This window comes from Schistocerca serialis, chromosome 6, assembly GCF_023864345.2.
Source record: "Schistocerca serialis cubense isolate TAMUIC-IGC-003099 chromosome 6, iqSchSeri2.2, whole genome shotgun sequence".
NCBI lineage: Eukaryota > Metazoa > Arthropoda > Insecta > Orthoptera > Acrididae > Schistocerca > Schistocerca serialis.
In genome coordinates, this window is record NC_064643.1 from 317199797 (window position 1) to 317227183 (window position 27387).

At 38.5% G+C, this 27387-nt stretch overlaps 1 protein-coding gene across 1 annotated transcript in view; it reads left to right on the forward strand.

Moving 5' to 3' along the window:
- The window catches only part of LOC126483884 (alpha- and gamma-adaptin-binding protein p34-like), an 83476-nt gene extending 57363 nt beyond the window's left edge, over window positions 1-26113 (forward strand). The window contains exons 5-8 of the mRNA XM_050107141.1: window positions 19576-19731; window positions 19814-19935; window positions 21396-21484; window positions 23244-26113. Coding sequence (XP_049963098.1) covers window positions 19576-19731; window positions 19814-19935; window positions 21396-21464 — 347 coding nt within the window. The 3' untranslated portion in view covers window positions 21465-21484; window positions 23244-26113. The remainder of the gene's footprint in view (window positions 1-19575; window positions 19732-19813; window positions 19936-21395; window positions 21485-23243) is intronic.
- The last annotated feature ends 1274 nt before the right edge of the window (window positions 26114-27387 follow it).

Sequence of the window (27387 nt, forward strand, 5' to 3'; positions counted from 1 at the left end):
AAGACTGGGTGTGATGGTGGAACGTTGGCTGTGTAGCACTGGAATGGTAACAGGGAAGGGGCTGGATGGGTGAGGACAGTGACTAATGAAGGTTGAGGCCAGGAGGCTTACAGTAATGTAGGATGTATTGCAGGGTGTTCAGCAACAGGGTGGCCCACTCCACTTGTCTCTTGGGCACAGTTTATCAGTGGCAATTCATGCAGGCCGACAACTTGTTGGGTGTCATGCCTACATAGAATGCTGCCCAGTGGGGAGGGGGGGGGGGGGGCAAATCGGGGGGGGGGGGGGGGGGGAGTCACGAAGTACACACTTTGGTCTATCATTGCATGGAATGAGTTGGCACGCAAATGGTTTCATATAGGACTGTAGACACTGTGACAACAGTGTACACTTCAGTTTTGTCATTTTGTGGGTTCCTGAGTCGTGTCTAAAATAAAAGTTTTGGCAGCTTCACATCGTGCAAGCTGTGATTGTGTTAAAGCTTGTTGCGTGAAATCGCTGTATAAGAAAATAATCAGAAACGTGTTTCGTTTCGTGACTGGGTGAAGAAAAGGTGTCAGCTCGGTTGCTCAGCAACCTTGCTGAAATAATTTGTTGTGGAAGACCCAAGAGGTTTTTCAAGTATCTTAGAGTGTCACCAGAATTGTTCATGTTTCTTCTAAATAGAGTTAATTGTACGATAAGGAAAAGATACTGCAGTGCATGAAGCACTTTTTCGTTAATGCCAATAGTTATTAACATTAACAGTAATAACTATTAACAGCAATAATTATTTGAAGCAGGCTGCATTAAGAAGAAAATGGTCTTGAAGATAGATCTGTACAGTGGCAATATTTCAAAATTCAAACATATATGAGTGGGAAGCACTGCTGCGATGTTTTAAATAAATAATTATTGAATAAAGAATGCAGCTTCTTGATTTGTGTACCCTTCCCTCCTGTCAACAATATTCCTTAGAAAAGAGTCGACCAACTCGAACAACAGGATTTTGTTCTTGTAGACAAGAGCTTTTCCACAGCCAGAATTGTACTTGCTTGTATTTTTCTTAATTCAGTTGTATATGTGCTCCTAATTCAATAAATTTTGCCCTGCAGCTTCGATATTGTCAAATCATCTATGTTCTGATTGTACATGACGGTCTGAGGAGCAGCAATATGTTGCTTATTTTTGTAATCAGCATCAGTGAAATCCCACAAACACCTATGCAAAGCATAGATATCCAAAAAGTGGACATTGTTATCCGTTCTCCACTTCATATTTCAGTTTGTCCACACACTGTGAGCACATGTAACCTCAAAATTCATACAACTAGTGTCGCCAAAGTTGGAACGCGCAGAAAGTGTTGAGTTTCACCAACGAGTTGGACAATTGTGCGGTGTGCATGCACAATGGCTTGTAGCGCAGTTGCCTGCAATCTAGTGTCGTTGTGTAAACTAATGTTTACTTTTATAAGGGGGTTAGTCTGTGTTGTTGCCTTGGATGATGATTACACGAACATTTTGTCAGGTTTTGTAAGCGGTGGGTCCTGGAGGTACGGCAATACGCGAACACGAGAAGTAAGTTTAAACAGTTTTATTAACAAAGGCAGATTATAAAACACACACGCTATGCGCACGCATCATCACAGTGTCTGACATCCTAACAGTGGCTAATTACGGTCATATTGAAAGGCACCTTGGGGAGTTAAGAAAAGAGACATATTCGCACCAGAGGCCACATTAGTTAATACTGCCCGCTGCGGATGGCGGCCAGTTGTGTACTCCCCGTCACAGTGTGGCCGGTCGCACGTCTACCGACCAAGCGAATCTTCCGCATTCCAGAATCTTCGGCATTCCAGATAGGCCAGCTGGCGAGCGCGTGTTAACGCACTGTACGGCTGCACGCAATCTGTAGACCCTTACACTTTTGAAGTAAATTTCCTTTTACGCAAGATGAATTATGTGCGAGAATGTACGATGAATTTCTTAAATCACAGAGCGTTTGACTCTCGTTTAAAAATTAACTCTTTGAGGATGAGCTGTTTAGTAGAATTTCAAGCCCAGAAGATCAGACATTTATGTTGATATTAAACATTTTACTGGCACATTTGTGCGCTGTATCTTAAAGTGTAACATGCGCAAAAAAGATAACATTATATGTGAAAGCTTAGCTTCTCTTGCAGCTAATTAATCTATAGCCAGTGGAAAGCGGGTGTGGTAATTACAACAATAAATAATCACTCACACGCCCATCACTTACTATGAATAGGCTACTTTTATTCTCACAGCATATACAGAATGCGCATAGCATAGAGCATGTACTACAGAGAACTGATCTGGTAAAGATACAGTTGTTCTTGCTGCTGTAGGGTAGCAATAATATTGGGGCATCAGCCAGTGGTTCTATGTCTCCACAAATCTTGGAGACCAATATTATATATGAAAACCTTGCTTTTCTTGTAGCAGCACTATGTATATTAATTTAAACCATTAACTTTTCCTATTTGTGTGTTCGCGCTACTTAACAGTGATGTTGCTATTGGCTGACTACATCACATGTCCTATACTCTGGAGGCTGGCGAGATCATGTGACATGAGCTGAGCTGCCACTGGCTTACAAAAGCGCATCGCAGCCTCGATTTCAATGCTTTGGGAAGTAACATGCGGTGTTTGGTGGAATTTGCATTTATACTTTCGTAATACAAAAAAATGCAGTGTACGTGTTGTTGCACATGAAACATCTTTCCAAAATGGGTTTTTTTTCCCGTGAGTTGCATTTTATAAAGTGCTGAGAAATTCTGCGCTGGTGTATAAAACGATAGACATTAAAAGGATTGATAACTTTTACAGTTCCAAGGGAAAGAATACTGTCATTTAACGTGGAAAAAGTGTATTTTCACCCGGGAGAAAATATATTTTTAACCAGGAAATCCGGGAAATTTTTTTCCTTGTCCACGTATACACTCTGTAATCAGAATACTGGTGGAGAATGTAATTCAGTTGTTCCAGTCATGGGTGGTACTGAGTCATGAGGGGAATGCTCCTCTGTGGCCGGACGGTGGGACTTTGGGAGGTGGTGGGAGATTGGAAAGATAAGGAATGGGAGATTTGTTTCTGTACAAGGTTGGGAAGATAACTACAGTCAGTGAAGGCTTCAGTGAGACCCTCGGTATATTTTGAAAGGGACTGCTCGTCACTGCAGATGCGACGGCCACGTGTAGCTAGGCTGTATGGAAGGGACCTCTTGGTATGGAATGGGTGGCAGCTGTCGAAGTGGGTGTATTGCTGGTGGTTAGTAGGTTTGATATGGACGGAGGTACTGATGTAGCCATCTTTGAGGTGGGGGTCAATATCTAGAAAGGTGGCTTGTTCAGTTGAGTAGGACCAGGTGAAGCAAATGGGGGAGTTGTTGAGGTTCTGGAGGAATGTGGACAGGGTAACCTCACCTTTGATCCAGATAGCAAAGATGTCATCAATGAATCTGAATCAAGTGAGGGGTTTAGGATTATGTGATTTTAGGATGGATTCCTCTACATGACAGATGAATAGGTTGGCATGCGGGTGCCCATAGTCATACCCTAGAGTTGATTGTAGGTAAAGCCTTCAAAGGGGAGGTAATTGGTTGGGAAAGGTAGTGTTCAGTAGCGGTAAGGCCATGGGCCTTAGGAATGTTAGTGTACAGGGAGGTGGCATCAGTAGTGATGAGCAGGGCGCCATGCCTCATCTTTCCAGTCTCCCACCACCTCCCAGAGTCCCACCATCCAGCCACAGAGGAGCATTCCCTTCATAACTCAGTACCACCCAGGACTGGACCAACTGATTTATATTCTCTGCCAGGGTTTCGATTACTTCTCATTGTGGCATGAAATGAGAAATGTCCTGCCCACTTCCCTTTGCATGCTTCACACAGTGGTATTCCACTGTCCACCAAACCTACACAACATACTCGTCCATATTTACACAACTCCTGCTCCTAATCCCTTGCCTCATGGCTCATACCCCTGTAATAGACCTTGATGAAAGATCTGTCCCATACATCCTGCCACCACCACCACCACCACCACCACCACCTTCACCAGTCCGGTCACTAACATCACCTATCCCATCAAAGGCAGGGCTATCTTTGAAACCAGTCATGTGGTCTACAAGCTAAGCTGCAACCGCTGTGCTGCATTCTATGTAGGCATGACAACCAACAATCTGTCTGTCCACATGAATGGCCACTGACAAACTGTGCCCAAGAGTCAAGTGTACCACCCTGTTGATGAACACAATCTCAAACATGGTATCTTTCATTTCAATGACTGCTTCACAGCTTGTGCCACGTAGGTCCTTCCCACCAACACCAGCTTTTATGAACTGTGCAGGTGGGAACTTTCCCTACAATACATCCTATGTTCCCGTAACACTCCTGGCTCAACCTTCATTGGTCACTGTCCTCACCCATCCAGCCCCCTTTCCTGTTCCCAATCCAGCACTACACAGCCATCATTCCACCATCACACCCATTCTTTTTATTTCTCTCCTTTTCCGCTTCTTCACTCCTCCCCCTCCCCAAATCTCCCCTGCCCTCTGTCCAACGTGCAGCACTTCACTGCCTGCTACCGCTACCATACTATCCCTGCCCCTCCCCACCCCAGCCTCCTCCTTCCGCCCCACCCATTTGCTACTCCAATCACGCACTGGTGGTGCTGCTTACAATGTGGTTTCAGTTGCCCGAGACTGCAGTTACTTAACCATATGTTAATGTGCCGTATAATTGCTTTCCTCTCAGTTTTCTATGTGAAGTAAATTCCTTTCAGAGGTAATACTTTGGATGAAAAACTGGTCAGCTAGAAACATATCCTGTGTGTAGATTTCATATATTTCGGGCATAATTTTGAAAAGTATTAAGTCACTCAGGTACTCCAATGGTACTGGAGTAAAGAGTTCTTTGCAGCGAACTTCGTATAGAAGAAATGAACATCTATAATCTTAATATTGTGTATGTGTGTGTATTAGAGAAAACTAAAGCGGCATAGAAAGGTGTAGCAGTGGCTATGATGGTGCCTGAGGCTACCACAAATGGAACAGCTGAGTTGGCTGTGAGTAGAACTGATGTGACTGCAGGTGCCTCATCTGTATAAGATGTATGAATGGATATAGAAGGAATTAACGTAATGATAATAAATATTGGCTTTATAAAATGGTCTCCTTATAACTTTTCAATTGAGTTTCAGCATTAAAGTAGTTCATGAACCATAATGAGTACTCACTGTGGTAAATACACACATCCAGTGGCAATTTGGGCCTGCCTTCCAGTTTTAATCTGAGAGTGAATGTGAAATGAACAAGCAAATAAGAGAGTGTGCTCAACTTTTTCGAGGACTGATCTTTGATAGCACTATATCGTATGTTCTTTGCTTTAGTTTTTATTTATTTATTTGTTGTACATGTGTCCCACAGATCCATGCAGTCATGATATGCACTGTGTATGAAAAGTGCTTAGTTTTGTTGTACATGTCAGTTAAATGCTAACATATACACTCTGCAAACCACCTTGAAGTGCATGACAGAGTGTACATTCTATTGTCCATTTAGGAGGGTTTCTTCCCATTCCATTCACGTATGGAGCACCAGATGAGTGATTTTTTGAATGCGTCTGTGTGTGCTGTAATTATTCTAATCTTATCCTCGCTATTCCTTTTTGAGTGATACATAGGGGGTAGTAGTATATTCCTAGAGACCTCATTTAAAGCTGGCTCTTGAAACTTCGTTAGAAGACTTTATTGGGATAGTTTAAGTCTATCTTGAAGAGTCTTCCACTTCAGTTTCTCCAGTATCTCTGTGACACTTTCCCTCAGATCAAACAAATCTGTGATCATTTGTGCTGCCCTTCTCTGTATACGTCCAATATCTCCTGTTAGCCCTATTTGGTATGGGTCCCTTGCATTTGAGCAATATTATAGAATGGATCATGACTGATTTGTAAGCAATCTCCTTTATAGACTGATTGCGCTTCCCCGGTATTCTACCAATAAACTGGTCTACCACTTGCTTTACCCATAGCTGAGCCTATGTGATCATTCAATTTCATATCCCTATAAAGTGTTACCCAGGAATTTATGTGAATTGGCTGATTCCAATAGTGAAGCGTTGATATTATAGTCATAGGATACTATGTTTTTTTGTTTTGTGAAGTGCACAATTTTACATTTTTCAACATTTAAAGCAAGTTGCCAATCTTTGCACCACTTGAAAATCTTATCAGGATCTGGCTGAATATTTATGCAGCTTCTTTCGGACAGTAATTCATTACAGATAACTGCATCATCTGCAAGAAGTCTGAGGCTACTGTTAATATTGTGTGTGAGGTCATTAATGTACAACATGAACAGTAAGAGTCTCAACACACATCCCTGTGGCACACCCGCAGTCACTTCTACGTCTGATGATGACCCTCCATTCAAGATAACCTGCTGCATCCTCCCTACCAAAAAGTCCTGATTCCAGCCACAAATTTTACTTGGTACCCCATATAATTGCAGTTTTGATAAGAAACGTAGGTATGGTACTGAGTCAAAGGCTTTTTGGAAATCAAGAAATACTACATCTACCTGCCTGCTTTCATCCAAAACTTTCAGTATGTCGTGTGAGAAATGTGTGAGTTGGGTTACACATGATCGATGTTTTTGGAATCCACACCTCGTTATGTTTGAGATGCTTCAACAAACTGATAAAGGATATTGGACCGTAGTTTTGTGGATCTTGGACCGTAGTTTTGTGGATCACTTCTACTGTCCTTCTTGTAGAAGGTAGTGACCTTTGCTTTCCCCAAGAATTGGGCACGATCTTTTGTTCAAAGGATCTACAATAAATTATAGTCAGAAGAGAGGCTAACTCAGCTGCAAATTTTGTATAGAATCTGATAGGAATTCCATCGTGCCCTAGAGCTTTGTTCAGTTTTAACAATTTCAGCTGTTTCTCAATGCCACGGACACTAATACTTATTTCAGTCATCTTTACAATGATATGAAAATTAAATTGGGGCAGTTCTCTTGGGTTTTCCTTTGTAAAGGAACATTTGAAAATGGAGTTAAGTACGTCAGCTTTTGAAAGATAGCACATGATAAACAATTTGACAGGTGTGTTTGTTTTCATACTGTAGTGCTGATATCTGCCAGTAACATGTTTAGAAGATCTTCAGTGTCTAAATGATAACAACCTACATGAACATTTGAGAAACTAGAAACTAACCAAGGTTGATGATATAGCTGTCAGGCAAGTCCTGAATGGTCTCTCTGACCATGATGGACAAAGACTCACCATTAACAATTCAAGTATTTGTGATATTAATAGTGGTCCCAACTGGAAAATTACAGGGAAATCTAGTGATAAAACTATTGAGATCTTTAAATCACATCTCCAAAATATAGACTGGGGTCCAGCATATAATGTAGAAAATGCCAATTCCAAGTACAACCTTTTTAGTAATGAAGTGGCTCTAATATCTGAAAGTACCTTCCCAAAAAGAATATATGAAACCCATACTAAAAAATCCACCAACAAGCCTTGGATTACCAGTGGAATTAGGATCTCATGCAAAAGAAAGAGAGAGTTGTACATTGCCTCAAAAAAATCAGATGACCCTAACCTTTTAAATAACTATAAAAAATACTGTAAAACATTGAACAAAGTCATTCAGAAATCAAAAAGTACGTATCTGTGCTCAAAAACTAATAACTCCACTAATGAAATCAAAACTATATGGGAAGTGATACGAAATGAGACTGGTGCAAATTACCCCAACAAGACCCAAAATATAGCTCTTAACAATGAAGGTAAGCTAGTTCAAAATCAAGATATTGTAGCTAAAATCTTTAATGAGCACTTTTTAACTGCTGCTGAGAAAACAGCATGCAAAGGCTCTTCAGAAAAGGCAATAAAAACTCTGAAAGAACTTTACCCTAAGTCTATAGACATGATAGGTACAGCTCCCATAACTGTGCAAGAATTAAAAAAACCATAGTTTCTCTAAAAAGTAAAAATTCATCGGGTGTAGAAAATATTTCCAGCAATGTGCTAAAAGCCAGCTTTAATCAACTCTCTAAAGTTCTAACACATATATTCAATGCCTCTCTAAATAAAGGTATCTTCCCTGACAGAATGAAGTATGTTACTGTGAAGCTCCTCTACAAAAAAGGTGATCCCACGGATGTTTCCAACTATCATCCTGTCTCTCTTGTAACAATTTTTTTTAAAGTTTTGAAAAATTAATATATGTCAGGATTGTCAATCACCTTGAAAAGTTTGTGCTAATTAGTAAACTACAGTTTGGTTTCAGATCAGGTACATCTACAACCGAAGCAATTTATGCACTTACAAATAACGTTTTAGAATGCCTTGACAAGAAAAAGTTACCTGTTGGTATATTCTGTGACCTGAATAAGGCTTTTGACTGCGTTGATCACAGAATACTTTTAGGAAAAGCAGCCCGTTGTAGAATCCGTGGGCAAATGGGTAACTGGATCATATCATATCTAGAAGAGAGGGAAAAAAAAAAAAAAAAAAAAAAAAAAAAAAAAAGTATTAGGTGTTAACAATCTACAAGTAGGAGAGGTAGAGTCTGACAGGAAAACAGTACATCATGGAGTTCCACAAGGGTCAGTCCTTGGTCGCCCTTCTATTTATTATATATATTGATGACCTACGTGTGTCCTCAAACAGTGCTAGCAATATCACAATGTTTTGCAGATGACACAAGTATAGTGACAGCCAGCAAAACCTCCACTGACGTAGAGTTAAATGCCAACCAAGCACTTGCAAATGCTCTGAACTGGTTCACAGCAAATTCTCTAGCAGTAAATCTCAATAAAACAAATTACATGCAGTTCCAATCCAGTTACATAAGCCCAGAAGAGATTAACATTGCACACGAGAGTCAACAGTTACAAAGCGTTCAGTGCACAAAGTTCCTAGGCATTCACATACATAACTGGCTCAACTGGGAATTCCACATACAGCAAACACTAAAAAAGCTTAGCTCAGCAACATTTGCCATCCAAATAATCTCCAAAATTGGAGACATCAATGTATCAAAGTCTGCATATTTTGGCTGCCTTCATTCAATGATGTGCTATGGAATAATCTTTTGGGGCCACTCACCACTTTCAAAAAAAATTTTTGTAATCCAGAAAAAAGTAGTCCGAATTATATGTAGTGCTCCTCCAAGAACCTCATGCCACAATTTTTTTTAAACAGTTAGGTATATTAACCACTACCTCACAATAGCTCCTCTCAATCATGGTTTTCACACTTCTCATTTCCTCTGAATATGAAACAAGTGAGGCATACCATATTTATAACACAAGACAGAAAGGTGATATGCACTGTGAACAAAAAAATCTGTCTCTGGTACAAAAAGGGGTAAAGTACACAAGTGCAAAAATCTTTAATGCACTCCTGAGTGATATAAAGTGTCTAAAAGAAAATAAAACATTATTCAAAAGAAAGCTAAAGGGATTCCTACTGGAAAAATGTTTCTACTCTTTAGATGAATTCTTCACCAGAGATAAATAATTTTAGTAGTAAATCAGATTATTTCTTTTTTCATTGTATCTATATTGTTTTTTTATCACTATTGTATTTTTGTATTGTATTGTTTATTATCTCTATTATTGTATTGTACCAGTTTTGAATCATTCATCTACCATGTGTAATATAACAGTTTGTATTGTATTGTATGATATCTATATTGTATCTGCTTTGACTCGTCCCACATCCATGCGTAATTATGCCATACTGGATCTATGGAATATATATCTCAAATAAATAAATAAATAAATCAGTCAGTCAGTCCAGGCTAGTGATCCCAGAGGTCAGAGTTTGTCTTTCATTAGGACAATATTGAGTTTCTTCCTCTTTTTTTTTCCGCTAATTCCTTGTTCCTCCTCTGGTGTTGCTAATTAGAAAAATACCAAGTTGCACATTAAACTGTGTGTGTGTGTGTGTGTGTGTGTGTGTGTAGGGGGAGGGGCGGGGTGTATCTATAACTGGTTTGCTAAGTCAACTCAAAACTTGGAAGAAGGCAAGGGCATACTGCCTCCAGTAGGATCATGGCCTAGGAAAGCACTGCAGTTATCAAATCAGCCTCTAGTTTTGGTTTGCCAGGGTGTCATTCTTCTGTCTAGTGTTCACCACATGGATTTTTTGCATACTGTTCATCACATATGAGGGGAAAATATGTGATGAACATTAAAAACCTTCTGTGAAAAAGAAATTTTCCCATAGAAAACAATTCCATAATACATAGCAACAAAGCTGGTGCAGGGGATGAAATCAAAAGAAAAGAAAATCCTGGATGGAGCAAGGAAGCTATTAAAGAGAAGATGAGAGTTTTAAGAAAACCAGAAATAAAGGACTTGTTAGATTTTGTTGAATTAAACAGTATTATCCAGAAATATATTAAATTTCAGCCTCCAGCTGCATAAGCAAAGAAACTTTACCTAGGTTTTAGCTATTATAATGTGGCCTTCTTCAGAAATGTCACAATATAAAATTAATTAAAACATGCCAGATATTGGCCTTTTCAAACTTAGAATGTTAGTCTACAGTAGATAGTCACAAGACTGCGTCACCTCTACTAGTGTTTTGTCGATAGGGCACTCCAACAGGCCAGACAGGTGGGCTGCGGGCACTGAGTCGTAACTGGGTGCCATGGGCAGCAATGCAGCGAGCTCATATGGTGGTCGTGCGCATGCGCGTGCGGAGTAATACAGACTTAGACCCAGTAAAACACTAGTAGAAGTGACGCAGTCTTATGACATTTTAAGTTTGACAAGCCCAATATCTGGCATGTTTTAATTTATTTTATATTGTGACATTTCTGAAGGAGGCTACATTGTTATAGCCGAAACCTAGGTAAAATTCCTTTGCTTATGCAACTGGAGGCTGAAATTTAATATAATTACATTTTACAGTTGCTGACTCTGCTGCACCATGCTAAAAATATTCAGAAATATGTCCAAGAGGATATGAGAAGATACAATTGAAAACAATAAGAGTATGAAGAAAACAAAACATACTCTCATTGGATAGATGCCACATTTTAGCAATTAAGATAGCAGATGGCAAAGTAACTAACAACAGAGATAAAATTATACAGACATTCTAAGATTTTTTGAATTTTATCCACGGTGATTCAAAATTCCTGCTACAAGCTTCTGGGGATTCTAGAGGGGACTTAGATGAAGTTTTGATCAGAAACCCATGTCCGGAAATATACTGTTTGGATGTAAAATCAGATTGAGGATTGGGTGACTTTGAAATCTCCCATTTCACAGTATGCACACAACAGAGACAGTGAGCTCTGACCTGCGTGCTCGAGGAGCACATGGTCTGAGCAATATTTCGAGTAATTGTCATTGTATTGTCTTGTACATGACGAAGGACATCTTCTTTGAAGTTAAAGAGTGCAGCGTGTCTGTGGAGCACCGAGCCAGTCCTTCTAGTTTCGAACCTATCAATTTCTTCCAGCCATTGTTGTAGTCAGATGAAGACGTTATGTGATTCATAATTATAACAGGGACTGGCAGTGGTGTCCTTTTATTAGCTCATGCACACTGTCGAGTGGGAGATTTGGATGTGATCCAGTCTTCAAATTGATTTTACTCCAAATGATACATTTCCAGACAAGCGTTCCTTTTCAGAACTTCATCTACTAAGCCGCCCTACGACCCCTAGAAGCCTGTAATAGGAATTTTGAATGACCTGTGTAGTTCAAGGGATCAATCGGAAATACAGGTAGTTAATAATAAGAAGAGTGACACTAAATAACTGTCTGGGATACCAGATGAGGTGTATAAAGGCATTTGAGATGTGAAGAAAGGTATGGTGGCAGAAGCTGTATTCCATTAGAAATGCTTAAGGCTGAAGGGAAAATGATACATAGTTACCCAAAATGTAAGTCCTTTGACGTGAAGCAGTGTTCTTGGGTTGATCCTACGTGGTGTAGTGCAACGTTTACATGTTTTGTGCCTTGTAATGCAATACTTGTGTACATGGAAGATTTGATAATGGTCGAGCAGTCTGAAACTAATCATCAGTGAATAAATAAAGTTGCCATGCAACTTAACACAGTTTCTTTAAAGCTTATTGTAATCGTGGTGTGCGTATGTTGTGGTTGTACTGTTTGTTTTGCGTCTCTTGCATTAGTATTGACTATGGCCTGTAGAGGCGGCAGTCTACAGTACATGTCTGTGCAATGGTGGATACCAGGGGATACCACAGCCTTGCACACAACTGAATGAAGCGAGAATGAGTATAACGACAACACTGTGAGAAGTATTCAGTAAATTCTTGAGTAAAATTTAGCAGATCAATCGAGTAAAAAATCCTAAGAAATTTTGATCTTGTATAAAGCCAGTAAATGGATAAAATCGCCTGTTCAGATGCTCAGTTACCATACTGGGACCTGGACAGAAGATAATAGACAGAAGGCTTAAATACTGAATTTGGTCTTCCAAAAGTGTTTTGCTGCAGGAGATAATTCGATAGTTCCTCATATGAATTGTTACACGAATGCCAAAACAACAGCTATTGAAATAAGTGATTGGAGTATAGGAAATTGGCTACAGTCACTCAGCACAGGAAAGGCATCTGGACTTTGCGAATACCAGTACTGTTATATTCAGATTATGTGAAAGAACAGGCTCCTCTTCTAGCAGCAGTTAACAATAGGTCACTGGGACAAAAAAATGTACCAAGCAATGAAACAGATGTGCATATAATCATATGCCTACATCACTGATGTCGTCATAGTAGAATTGTGGAACACATTTTAGGCTTGTATATCATGACCTTCTTGAACAAAAACCTCTGTGAAATTAGGTGAGAGTCAGTGCCCAGATTGCTAATGTGTTCCCCGACTTCTGCTGGTCTTCCAAACTGATCGCATGGTGAACAAAATACAAGTTTACTGAATATTGGACCAGATTTGTGACTGAGTCATCATTTCATAGCAGATAGAACTACAGACATTCTGATGGAAAATTAACTATGGAAGTGTTCCAAGGGAGTATTATAGTGCCATTAAGACTCACTGTGTGTATAAATGATTTAGAGGATAATGTCGGAAGTTCTGTTGTTTTTGTCTTTAGTTCGCAGACTGGTTTGATGCAGAACTCCAAGCTACTCTTCCCTTTGCATGCCTCTTCATCTCCGAGTAACTACTGTAGCCCACATCTCTCTGAATCTGTTTACTGTATTCATATCTTGGTCTCGCTCTACAATTTTTACACCAAACGCTTCCCTCCAATACTAAATTGGTGATCCCTGATGCCTCAGAACATGTCCTACCAACTAATCCCTTCTTTTATTCAGGTTGTACCACAAAATTCTTTTCTCCCCAATTCTATTCACTACCTCCTCATTTGTTATGTTATCTACCCATCTAATCTTCAGCATTCTTCTGTAGCACCACATTTCAAAAGCTCCTGTTCTCTTCTTGTCTTAACAGTTTATTGTCCATGTTTGACTTCCATACATGGCTACTTTCCGTACAAATACTTTCAGAAAGGCTTTCCTGCCAAACCTATACTTAATGTTAACTAATTTCTCTTCTTCAGAAACACTTTTCGTGCCATTGCCAGTCTACCTTTTATATTGTCTCGACTTCGACCATCATCAGTTACGAGGGTTGGAATTTCTCGTACAAAATAGATAGGTGTTTCAAAATTTTACTCACCTTCAGGGCAGTCTCCAGCATTGTGTATAACTTGTTGCCAGCGATGTGGAAGTCGTAGCAGTGCCAGTTGTGTTGACAGTTTGAGCGGCACGTTCTATTGCCTGACGAATTTCTAGCAGTTTTGATGTGATTGCTGTGAAGTGTTTCCTTCAGTTTAGAAATCGAGCTGAACTCACGAGGGCTTTAGTCAGGGGAGTGCAGTAGGTGGTATAGCACTTAGCAGCCCCATCAGTCAAACAAATCAGTAGCAACTTGCACTGTACATGCTTCAGGATTGCCCTACAAAATCATGGTCCTGCAAAAAGTGTCGTCACTTCTGTCTCTAAGCTGGTCGTAGGTTGTGTTCCAAAAATGAACAGCATAGAGAAAGAAGTGGTGACACTTTTTGCAGGATCTGAACGTCATTTTGCAGGACAGTGTGTGGATGCAAGCTGTGACTGATTTGTTTGACTGGTGGGGCTGCTAAGTGCTATACCAGCTACTGCACTCCCCTGACTTGAGCCCTCATGAGTTCAACTCGATTTCTAAACTGAAGGAAACACTTCACGGTATTCGCTTGAGAACTACTATAAATTCGTTGGGTATTAGTCCGCACCGCTCGAACTGTCAACACTACTGGCACTGCTATGAGTATCCTACGACTTCCACATCGCTGCCAACGAGTTATACACAATGCTGGTGACTACTCTGATGGTCAGTAAAACTTTGAAACATGTATCTATTTTGTACGAGTTATAAATAAATAGTTGCCACTATTAAAGTTCCAACCCTTGTATTTTGCTTCCCAAGTAAAAAAACTCATTACTACTTTAAGTGTCTCATTTCATAATATAATTTCCTCGGCATCACCTGTTTTAATTTGACTACATTCCATTATCATCATTTTACTTTTATTGATGTTCATCTTTACTGCTCTTCCAAGTCCTTTGCCGTCCCTGAGAGGATTACAATGCCATCAGCGAACTTCAAAGTTTTTATTTCTTCTCTCTGGACTTTAATTCATAATCCAAATTTTTCTTTTGTTTCCTGTAGTGCTTGCTCAATATACAGGTGAATAACATCAGGGATAGGCTACAACCCTGTCTCACTTCCTTCTTAACCATTGCTGTTCTTTTATACCCCTTGACTCTTATAACTGTCATCTGGTTTCTGTATGAATTGTGAATAGCCTTTTGCTCTCTGTATTTTACAGCTGCCACCTTTAGAATATAAAAGAGAGGGTTCTGGTCAACATTGTCAAAAGCTTTCTCTAAGGCCACACATGCTGTAAATGTAGGTTTGCCTTTCCTTAAACTATCTTCTATGAGAAGTTGTAGGGCCAGTATTGCCTTGCGTGTTCCTATATTTCTTAGGAATCCAAACTGATCTTCCCCGAGGTCAGCTTCTATGAGTTTTTCCATTCCTCTGTAAAGGATTCCTGTTAGTATTTTGCAGCCGCGACTTATTAAACTGATAATTCTGTAATTTTCTCACCTGTCAGTGCCTGCTGTCTTTGGGATTGGGATTATTACATTCTTCTTGAAATCTGAGGATGTTTCGCCAGTCTCATACATGTTGCTCACCAGATGAAAGAGTTTTGTCATGGCTGTCTCTCCCAAGGCTACAATAGTTCTGATTGAATGTTGTCTACACCCGGGGCCTTGTATCGACATAGGTCTTTCAGTGATTTGTCAAATTCTTCATGCAGTATCATATCCTCCTTCTCTTCTTCCTCTATGTCCTCTTCCATTTTCATAATATTGTCCTCAAGTGCATTTCCCTTGTATAGACCCTCTATATACTCCTTTCATCTGTCTGCTTTCCCTTCTTTTCTTAGGACTGGTTTTCCATCTGAGCTCTTGATGTTCATGCATGGTGGTTCTCTTTTCTCGGAAGGTCTCTTTAATTTTCCTGTAGGTAGTATCTATCTTACCCTTAGTAGTGATATAGCTTCAGCATCCTTTAATTTTTCATCTAGCCATTCCTGCTTAGTCATTTTGCACTTCCTGTCAGCCTCATTTTTTAGACATTTATGTTCCCCCTTCATCCGCTACATTTCTCGCATTTTTATATTTTCTCCTTTCACCAATTAAATTCAATGTCTTCCTTGTGTTACCCAAGGATTTCTACTAGCCCTTGTCTTTTTACCTACTTGATCCTCTGCTGCCTTTACTATTTCATCTCTTAAAGCTACCAATTCTTCTTCTACTGTATTCCTTTCCCATGTTCTTGCCAATTGTTCCCTAATACTCCCTCTGAAACTCTCTACAACCTCTGATTCTTTCTGTTTATCCATATCTCAGCTCCTTAAATTCCCTCCTTTTACAATTTCTTAATTTTTGATCTGCAGTTCATAACCAATAAATAGTGGTCAGAATCCACATCTGCCTCTGGAAATATCTTACAATTTAAAATCCGGTGCCCAAATCTCTTCTAACCAGTGTATAATCATTCTGAAACCTTCTGATGTCTCCAAGTCTCTTCCATATATAAAGCCTTCTTTAAGGTTCTTATATAAAGTGTTAGCTATGATTAAATTATGCTCTGTGCAGAATTTTACCTGATGACTTCCTCTTCCATTCCTTTCCCCCCGTCCGTATTCACGTACTACTTTCCCTCTCTTCCTTTACCTACTGTTGAATTCCAGTCTCCCGTGACAATTAAATTTTTGTCTCCGTTTATTATCTGGATACTTTCTTTTATCTCATCATACATTTCCTCAATCTCCTCTTCATCTGCAAAGCCAGTTGGCATATAAACTTATACTACTGTGGTGGGTGTGGGCTTTGTGTCTATGTTGGTTACAATATTGTGTTCGCTGTGCTGTTCATAGTAGTTTATCCACATTCCTATTTTTTTATTCATTATTAAACCTACTCCTTCATTACCCCTATTTTATTTTGTATTTATGACTCTAGTCACCTGACCAGAAGTCGTGTTTCTCCTGCCACCGAACTTCACTAATTCCCACTATATCTAACTTTAACCTATCCATTTCCATTTTTAAATTTTCTAACCTGACATTCCAAACTCTGATCTGTAGGACGCCAGTTTTGTTTCTACTGATGACCATGTCCCTTTGAGCAGTCCCCACTTAGGGATCCATATGGGGCACTATTTTACCCCTGGAATATTTTACCCAAGAGGGTTCCATCGTCATTTAACCATGTAGTAGAGCTGCATGTCCTCTGGAAAAATTATGGCTGATGTTTCCCCTTGTGTTCAGCTGTTTGCAGTGCCAGCACAGCAAGGCCATTTTGGTTGATGTTACAAGGCCAGATCAGTTAATCATCCAGACTGTTGCTCCTGTAACTACTGAAAAGGCTGCTGCCCCTCTTCAGGAACCACAAGTTTGTCTAGACTCTCAACAGATACCCCTCCATTGTGGTTGCATCTATGGTATGGTTATCTGTATCGCTGTGGCGCACAAGCCTCCCCACCAACGACAAGGTCCATGGTTCGTGGGGGGAGGGGGAGGCTATTTATAGAAGGTAAATTCAGAAGACGCAATCTCAGAAAACTGTATTGAAATCCAGGAAGAAGATCTACAGAGGGTCGCCATTTGGTGCAGGGCCTGCCAGATGACCCTCAGTATAAATAAATTTAATGCATTGTGAATAAATGGACAGAAAGACCCATCACTGTATGATTATACCATCACCAGTAAATAACGTGGGAACCATACCAACCACAAAAATTTGTTTTTAATGCAACTGTTCTGGGTGACCCAAAGTTGAATGACTACTTAAACCTGGTTGTAATAAACCAAATGCCCGACAGTCGTTGGAAGACTGCTAAGGATATGCAGGCTGTCCTTTCTTCTCTCCATTTGTGATGACACATGAAAGGAGGTCAATCATACAGCTATAATAAATACACTTTCTCACACTCTGTAAAGTGCCTGCGGAGTATGAGTCTTTAATGATACACCCCAATAATGCAGTGTGCAGTCGTGGTTTTGATATAAATAATTTGTTTTGAATGCGACAATACATACTATATTTTATCGTAATCAGTATAAAAAAAATTACATTGGAAATGTTTGATGATTGCTACTTTAATTATAACCTTATACTAGGTGATGACAAACTCCTATTGCACTTTTAGAAATGTGTCACTTTTCAGTAATAAGAGGAAATTAAGGAGCTGCTGACATCTGTGTATTTTGTGTGTTTTTCGGACAAGTTGTTCAGGCAGTTGAAATTGTCTGTAATAGAATGATGATTATGTCGATATGTAGCTGTATATTTTTATAATTATTAATGTATTTTTCTGATTGTTATTTGTGTTTCTTTTATGAGTAATTACAGGGGATAGGAAAAACAATGTGGACTCCTGTACTTACTTGCAAGTAGTTTACTAATAAGGGGTTGGACCCACATCTGCCTGTAATACAGCTGCGATTCTTCTGGGAATACAGGTGTATAGTGATTGTATAGTCTCCAGTGGAACGTTAACGCCACTCTTCAGTCACAACCTCTTCTAACTCCTGTAGTGACGAGGGAGATGGAAATCTGCTCCGGAGTCTGTGCTCCAATGCCACCCACAAGGATTCGATAATGTTCAAGTCTAGGGACTGTTCTGGCTGTGAAGACACTGCAGTTCAGTTGCATGCTCCTCATACCATGATTGTACTGTTTTGACTGTGTGGATTGGTGTATTATTGTCCTGAAATATGGCATCATTGTTGGTAACAATATTTGAATCATGGGATGCACCTGATCACCTAAAATGTTCACATAATCTTTGGCTGTAAAACGGCCTTTGAAAGTAATGATGTGACCAGCAGAATACCGTGATGTGGAGGCCCACACCATCACACTTCCATCTCCATGCTTAACTGTTGGAATCGAGAGGTCAGAATGGTAGGCTTCTTTCGGCTTTCTCTAGATCTAAACCAGGTCCGATGTGGAAATAACAAAAACATTGACTCGTTGGACCATATGACGTGTTTACACTGATCAGCTGTTAAGGATTTATGCTCCTGACACCATGTTTTACACTTCTTTGTATTGGTTGTCATCAATAAATGATTTCGATGTAGCAGCTTGTCCATGAATATTCACTTTATGGAGTCCTCGGTGACAAGTGTCAATAGATATGGTGTCTCGAAGAAGGCTATTGAGCTATGCAGTCACTTTAGCCGCTGTAGTTTTGTATTGTTTTGACACAATTCGTGTTAATGTACGACACTCTCAGTCATTTAGTTTTCATTTGTGCCCACTATTACATTTACATGATGATGTCTTTCCATGTTTTGTGTAGGCTATGATGACTGTTGGAACAGTTACTCTGGAACATTCAATGAGTTGGCTGCATTGGTTACTGACGCTCCAGCTAATCGGGCTCCCACAATGTGTCCTCTTTGGAACTCTGTTAGGTCTTTTGTTACACATCAACCTTGACCTCTGAATGCAAATACGAAGTGTGCACTACTCATAAACAACCTGAACAGATGTCTAGTCCGTACTGAACATGCACAGTCCAACACGACATGTGTCTTACCTGTGTTGTTGACCGTCAAACGCAACCATCCCATTACTACCACTGTTCACATTATTTTGCCTATCTCCTATATCTCTCACATTGAGTGTGCATTTTGTAACATTGGCTATTATTTGAATTAAATTGCTTACTTCTAAAACTAATAATTTGTTAGAAATTTATGGAATAAATGTGTAAATAATTCTTCAGTGCTAGAAACAACACACAGTAATAATAGTTATCATGTTATAAGTTATTTCTTATTCCTGTTGGATGTCACATTATTAAATAGTTGTTAATTTCTCCTGTTCATGTTTAGAGGTTTTTATTTTTCTGCTATAACAATACTGACAGTGAAGACTTACACACCTTTCTTCAATTGTTCTTTACTAAAGTGCAGTTGTTTTGCAGGTAAGCCCCAGCAGCTATCTCGAACAGTCCAATCAATGTTAGTGGGTAATGCTCCCACAACACCCACAAATGGCAACAGTGATGAGGATGCAGACCAGGGGTCTACTCTTGATAACAGTTCTTTTTTTGCAGCTACATGTACAGAGGAACGAATAGGTAAATAGTCATCTGTGGGGCATTTTTCTTTGTCACTGTTTGTGGCTAAAATATTCTCTGTAGCTTTATGTTTCTGTTGCAGATGAGTTACTTGGTGATAGTGGTGGTGTAGCAGGTTTCTCTTCTTTATTTGAACAACTGTGTACAATGAAGGAGCGAGTCTCTAAACTTCCAAGTGACCAAAGAAGAGCTTGTGCTGAACAGGTGTGTTTATTGGAAATAAATGTTTGTTTCATCATATTGTGTTTCCTCTTTTGTGTATCCACAATGCATTAAAACTTGATGCCAGTCTGAGATTCAAATCTGGCATTCACTTGAGTCTGTCATTATCATTTTTGTTGTGTATTCCATTTCCAATGGGTGCAAGAGCTCCAGCATTGTAGCAAAGCTTTTAGGCACTTTGAAGTGGGAAAGGAGCTGGCTGTGGCTCATTGAAGCCTTGTTTGCAAGATGTGCAGTTATCTCTTTACACAATATTCTTACTGCTTGCTTCTGCTGAATGAACACTTAATTTACTTTAGGTGCACTGTCCAAGTAAATAATTCCATAATACTACAGGAAGTGAATATCTGCAAATGAAGCCAACACTCTTGTCTTTAGGTCAACACTAGGAGAGATGCTTCTATCCCAAAACATGCTGAAGTGAACTTTTAATTATTTTATCTGTGTTTTGATCCATTTGTGTTATTCAGCTGGACAAGGAATTTGGCAGTGTGTGTTCCAATTAGTGTGTGGCCATTATCTCTGGTTTAAAATGGCATAATATGAGTAATTTTGAGACTCTAGTTTACTAAGTATAATTTTATCCAAACAAACACAGGCTTTCGTAAGATTATAGAATGTATTGACAGAATAATTTTTCTTTTTTAGCTCTGCTTGCACTTTTGTGAGGTTTGTACCTGTGAAGAATCCTTTATGAAGGGCAAGCCAAGAGGCAATTAACAAGTTCTGGTCAATTAAATGTGTCAATATTCTGTCATAGGTTAATTTCTCAAGCACCTTTGAGAAGCTTGGAAGCAGTGACATAGATCTGTAATTAGAGGTAGTTTGCGTATCTCTAGTTTTGTTGATGGGTGTTATAACAACTTACTGAAGTCTGTCTGAAAATATGCCTTGAGTCATTGATTGATTACAAAGATAGTTTAAGGGTAATCCTATCAAGTCAGCACAAGATTTTAATATTCTGCTAGAAAAACAGTGAGAGCTAGCAGAATCGCTATGTTTCAGTGACCTAAACATTCTGTAATCTCCTTAGGGGCTGCATTTTTAAAATTAATATCTGTTAGTGGTGCATACAGTGTCTTTATGAGTAAATATAATGTATCTGTGTTTGGTTGTCTCTTGGTGGGTGCAAAGTTAGCTCCCAATGTGAGGAAGTAATCATTGGATTTGACGGCCAGTGATTTGAAAATGTCACCATTTCTGCCACAGATATTTTCTGGAATCAATACTATTATGAAACGTTACTCATATGGTTAGTGTTGGATCAGTTTTTGGGTTTAAATATTTCTCACCAGCTTCCAGAATAATGTACTGTTTTCCAATTTTAGTTCCTTTTGTTATTGTTCTTTCAGTGAAGAATAGGCCCCTCAACATATATATTATATCTGGTGTCCAACATTTGTAATTTATGGAATTATAAAAAGTACTTTATTATTTTACAGGTTGTAATGGCATTTTGGAAAGCAATAGGTGGAGATGATGATGAGTTATCAGGTCTTGGCTCAAACTGAAATAAATGAGAAGGGACAAGGTAATATTTGCTTGAATTTTCATTTGCTGTTGTACTTATAGTTGTATTTTGTAATATGTTTATAATATATAATAAGGAAACTACTATTTAAACATCAGAATTAAAACTGTAATTTCTGTTTTATCTGTATTGTTATATTCTAATGCTATTCATCTATAAAAAATTTACTTTACTTTTGGTCAATTTTTGAAATTTAAATGATAATTGTTCTTATAACCTGCTAATTATAGTTATGTTAGGCTTCCTGTTTAGAGAAAGAATGAGACCCATAAAACATGAAAGCCAGAGTACCGAACATTTTGGCTAAATCTTTATATTTATGTAAGCGTAGGCTTCCGAAGAACAAATGTTATACGATGCTGAGGTAACGCTAAAATGTTTGTAGCAGGCTTATACAGTTCTTTCATATACTTGCTGAATAGTAATTGACTATCAGATGGAAGACAAGAGAGATGACTGATGTATTTAAGCAGCCCATCAATGTGAACTGTGGTAATGGTTAAAAGCTACCACCATCCTGGCTGTCAATAGTAATGGGTCCAAGGACTGATACAGCTTACACAGCTGCCCAGCCATATGTGGCTGTGCGCTTTTCAATAACAAACTCTAGGCACTGGTGTGTGTCATCTACTGCCAGGAATAACCTCAGAGATGGTCTCCTGGCCAATAGTACCGTATGATCATTTCATTTGTTTCCCCATCAGGAAACAGTGGTATGTCATGTATGTCACAGTAGTGGATCTACATCTCTCTGTATAATTTGCAAGACATTGTGCAATGCTTGGCCAGTATTAGAATTTTCTTTGCATTGAATATTAAGCAAAAGAGAGATGACTGTTGATACTACTCTAGATGTGCCCTTTTTTTTCTTTATCCTTTTCTCTTGATTCTCAAGTCAGATACATAATGGTGGGAGCAGAAGTATTGCACAGTCTTCCTCAGATACCGATGCTTGGCATGATTTCATGAGAACTCTGTCCCCTTTCTTCTAAATATTCCCCAGATGTTAATCTTAAGTTTTAGTAAATACTTCTAAACATCCACCTGAAAAAAAAAAAATAAGTGTAGGGATTTGAACTAAGAATATTCTGCTTGATAAGTAATAGCTCTAATTGCTGCACCAAGTGTCTAGTTGAAAGTAGGAAAGCAATCAAACATGTTGACCTCAATTTTTTCTCAGATGAAGGCACAGAGACCTAAGCCCTGTGTGGAAGCATTTAGACTTTAAAATGTTTAACTTGTTGCAGGATCACCATCTCACCAGGATGGGAATGTCATTCTGGTGTAATTTATCACCTTAGACATTATCCCCACATGTGATTGTGGTAGTCTACTGCCCTGATACTCAATAAATTGTTGTTTCTGTGTGATTTATACCATTCCTTTCAAATAAGTGTGTCAGATATTTAGTTTTAAAAATGGGTTATTATTCATCAAAGTCTTTGTAATGTGGCAAATTATCCCTATTCTTTCTATAATAGTCAGTGACAGTATGTGATTCAAGATTCAAGATCAAATACCTGAACTGCCTTGCTTTTAGTCCAATTTGTGAGAAAAGAATGAAATTTGGTTGTTCAGTGCTTTCTATTATCTCTGCACTCTTTGTCTCATAGATTTCCTTTTATTGAGATAATCCTCCCCCCCCCCCTCCCCCCCCCCCTCAGAAGTCCATCTGTACTGTCTCCTCCTCCCCTTCTCTCTTACTTTTACTGAATTGCATGATATGATTGCATTTCAAGCTTTCTATTTTATGTTTCAGAGTTGATGTTTCATCCAAGGATGTGATTACCGCAACTCATTCTCCGAATGAAGAACCACGTTTGATATGAAATCGTGATGTTCCAAATTTCTTCAGAGAGGATATCTTGTGATTCTTAGCTTTCTCCGAGTATTATATTTATACCACTTTTGTCATATCAGTACTGATGTGAGGAAGCAGAAAAGTTTTCTAGTCGATTACATCTGTATTCTGATGTTGATAGGGCAGTATATTGTTGGGAGCAATATAAATCTTTTCTAGGAACTATACTTTAGTCATATGTAAAGGAACTGTGTGAAAACATTAACACCTGTGTACCAATCTCCTATGCCGAAGAGCTATTGGTGTCTTTGAATCAAACTTAATTAAAATAAATATTTGGTATTTGTTTTCCCAGGTGCTATCATCACTGCCTGAGAAACTGAATATTTTTCCAAAGCAGTTTTGGACTTGACAACTTCATTGATATTTGTTTTGTGATCCAGAGATATACCCTCTGTTTCTTGTACATAAAAAATGGTATTTTTTGTTTTAATTCAATACTGAATTGTAATTCTCTAGAATATCATGTTCCTAATGAAAGTAGGAAATGGAAACTCTTCTCTTTGATTTGGTAACATAGAGACCAGTGTATACAGTAAATATCTCGTTTCACATAGTGTATTATAGTTTTTCATTTTTAATGCATTTTTAGAAAATTTAGCAAACTTAAACATGATATGCATGTAGTCTAAAAAGAGACAATTTATCTTTTGTACCACGTTATGGGAGGTACATTCTTGTTACTCTGCTGCAGTAAATTCTGATGTGTAATAAAACTGGAAGTGCATGTGATCAGCATGTAAATAGTTTATCTTGAGAAGACAGTTTTGCTTGGAGTATTTAATAGCTTGAGCATTGGGAAGTTATATCTGTGCAATATTAATCTGCTGTAGTGTATGTCACAATTGTATCATGTTGTTATATTATTATAGTCTTAGTTTCAAAGCTAATTTCATGATTCAGAACTTACCTTGCTCTGTTGTCTCATTTCAATTGAAACACTATTTTTTGTTTCATGCAAGTGAAGGATTCTGTATGTCTGTCTGGTCATTGACAGTCACATTTTGTAAAATCATTGATTCTATAATATATCAATTGAAAAATGATCTGTAGAAGTTCTTAGTTTGTGTATAATGAAAATATAAAATTAAAAACAAATATTGTTAATTATGATATGGACAGATTCTTATTGTTAGTCTGTACTTTTGCTATCCTAGACATCACTGTAAGATATAGCACTTTGTATGCTGTTACAGTTTTGCCAAAATGCTAGTGCTAATGAATGTCATTACGGTCATCATAGACAGCTTCTCACATCTTTGACTGTGCCAGAATAAAAGAAGTTTTGTACATTAGAGCATCATGATACTGTGTTATTTTGCATTACTGTTGTTACGTTGTTCTTGCTTTATGATGGAATTTACCTTAGTGTATGCTGTTTTCAGTGCACTTGGACTTTATGTAACGTATTCATTGGTGCCTCAAGTAGTAAAGGGTACAGCAATCAGTTGGGTGTGGCCATCTTTAGTGCTTAAAGACATATGAAGAACCAGTTACAATATTTTTGATGCGTTGACACATCTATTAACATTATTTTACACTTTGTACGTTTTATCACTTTCTTTTATGTTTAAAAAAATGTGTACGTAAAACAAGTAAGGTGTTTGTGACTAAAAACAGTGATTAATGTTTTACAGTTACACTAGATGGTAGTTGGGTGAACTGTCAGTGGCACTGATAATTGCTGCACACTTTACAACTGAACGGTTAGGGAGACAATTATTGAACTATATGAAATAAAACAGTCATAACTTTTGAACAGTTTGTATTAGGACTTTCAAACTGCACAGTTGGCTGCGGGGCATGATGGGAATTAGTATGCGCTGTTTGATTTGGTTTAGCAATGTAGCCCACTTCCATTTGGATGGGTTCGTCAATAAGTAAAATGGTGCATTTGAGGGACTGGGAAAAGGCATTTCGCGATCAAGAAGTCTCTTCACCCTCAACAGGTGACTGTGTGGTATGCAATGTCCAGACACGGAATAATAAGTGCAATATTCCTTGTTGGCACTGTGACTACCAATTGGTACGTGAAGGTTTTGGAAGATGATTTCATCCCCTTTATCCAAAGTGAACCCTGCCAGCAAGATGTGGTTCTTGCAGGACAGAGCTCGACTTCAGCAAAGCAGGTGACTGCATTCTAGCTCTGGGATACCCAGAGGCTACTGACATTGGCCTTGGTTGGTCGCCATATTCTCCAGATCTGAAGATATGCAACTCCTTTTTGTGGGGCTATATTTCAAGACAAGGTGTACAGCAATAGCCCCAAAACCATTGCTTAGCTGAAAACAGCCATTCAGGCGGTCATCGACAGCATCGATGTTCCGACAATCCAGTGTGTCGAGGAGAATTCCGCTATTCATCTTTGCCACATATCAAACATGTCGTAACCGAAATCCGAATATCTGTAGTGACGTTTACATGTTGAATAAAGTGTGTGCACACTACAGTTTGTAACTAATTTAAGTTTTTTTTTCACATAGTTCAATAAATGTCACCCTGTAGTTTAAAAATACAAAACAATTTGCTCAAAATACCTAAGTTACTCACTTTTCATTAAAAACCGTGTTGCATACTAGGCACAGTTGAAGGAATTGGAACAGACAAGAGTGGTGATCCACGTTACTGCACCAGAAGCGGTATGTCAAAAGGCTCAGAAATCTTTCCACTTTAAAATAACTTCTCTCATAAGTCTAACATAAAAGATACATTATAATTTACAAGATTTGTGTTAAAATTAATAAACTTTCAACTACTTCATGTAATAATGTGGGAAACACATTTATCACCAGAAATAAATATAGCTGCTGGGCACAACTGCTTCCTCATGGAATCGGACCTGCTATTCATTGATCGATGTAGGGGCACTCCTAGAGATCTTTTAATAGTTTACTTCAGTGTTCTTATGGTCTCTCTTCACAGTATAATATAATAGTTTAGGTATTACTTTTGATATTTGACAGTTGTTTAACCTGTATGGCCTAGAGCTGTGGTTTTCAAACTTTTTAGGTCCACAGCTTCCTTGACTGAACATAAACACCTGCAGTTTCTCCTTTCACAATGAGATCTGACTCAAAGTGTGGGGTAAATAAAATTAAGGAAAAAAAGAAATGAGAATAGTTATTTCTTTATAAAGTGTGGGACATAAAAACAATTTAATTGACTTTTAATGTAATTACATCTTATTCTTGCAATGAAATCAACTGGGATGAAGAGCTTGCTTCTTCAAATCTTGCTACAAGATTGGAAATTGGGACTCGCATGTCTTTTTTCCTCATTCATTTGTGACCTATATATAATGTTGATGACTGCTAATGGTGAAACACCTACCTCACGTAAGATGTTGCAAAAAGTATCAAAACTCGTAGGGCATTATTACCTACCCCTCTTCACCAATCTCTACATGCCAAGCAGTGGTCAGGAAACGAACTTTGATTTCAGTGTGGAGTATGAAGAAATATTAATAAATTGCTCGTTGTTCTCGAGTGGTAAATGTTGATGGAAGTTCTGTACTTAAAAGATCTTTGATACAGCTGTGTTGATTAATTTAGTGTGGAAAGTAATTCAGAAAGTAATCAGTGAATTCAGTTAAATGGTTTACAAATACAGACTTCAAGTATTTGCTTGACTGAAAGTGATTGTCATCTAAAACTGTGGGAAGACCAGGGAAAATGTAATGTATATCTTTAGCTTGCAACTTTTTCTTCCACAGTAGTAGTTTCTTTCCGAAGGCTGAAATTTTGTCTGACAGTTCAGAATTTTGGCGTCATTACTTTGAAGATTCAATGAATTATTATTATTGTTTTTTTTTCTCCTCTCCCCAAAGATACACCAGCTTCAAAATAATATCAAAGTCTATGAATTTCAAAATATCTCAAGTTAAGTGTACTACTTTCAATAAGACTTAACATTTTGATTACTGATTGGAAGAAATCATGAAGGCCAGGAGTCATGCTTTCTGATCAAAATGCTTCTCAGTGAAGAAAGCAGTGGCTCTAAATAGCATAAGGAGTGTTTAAAGATCAGAATTTGGAATACAGTG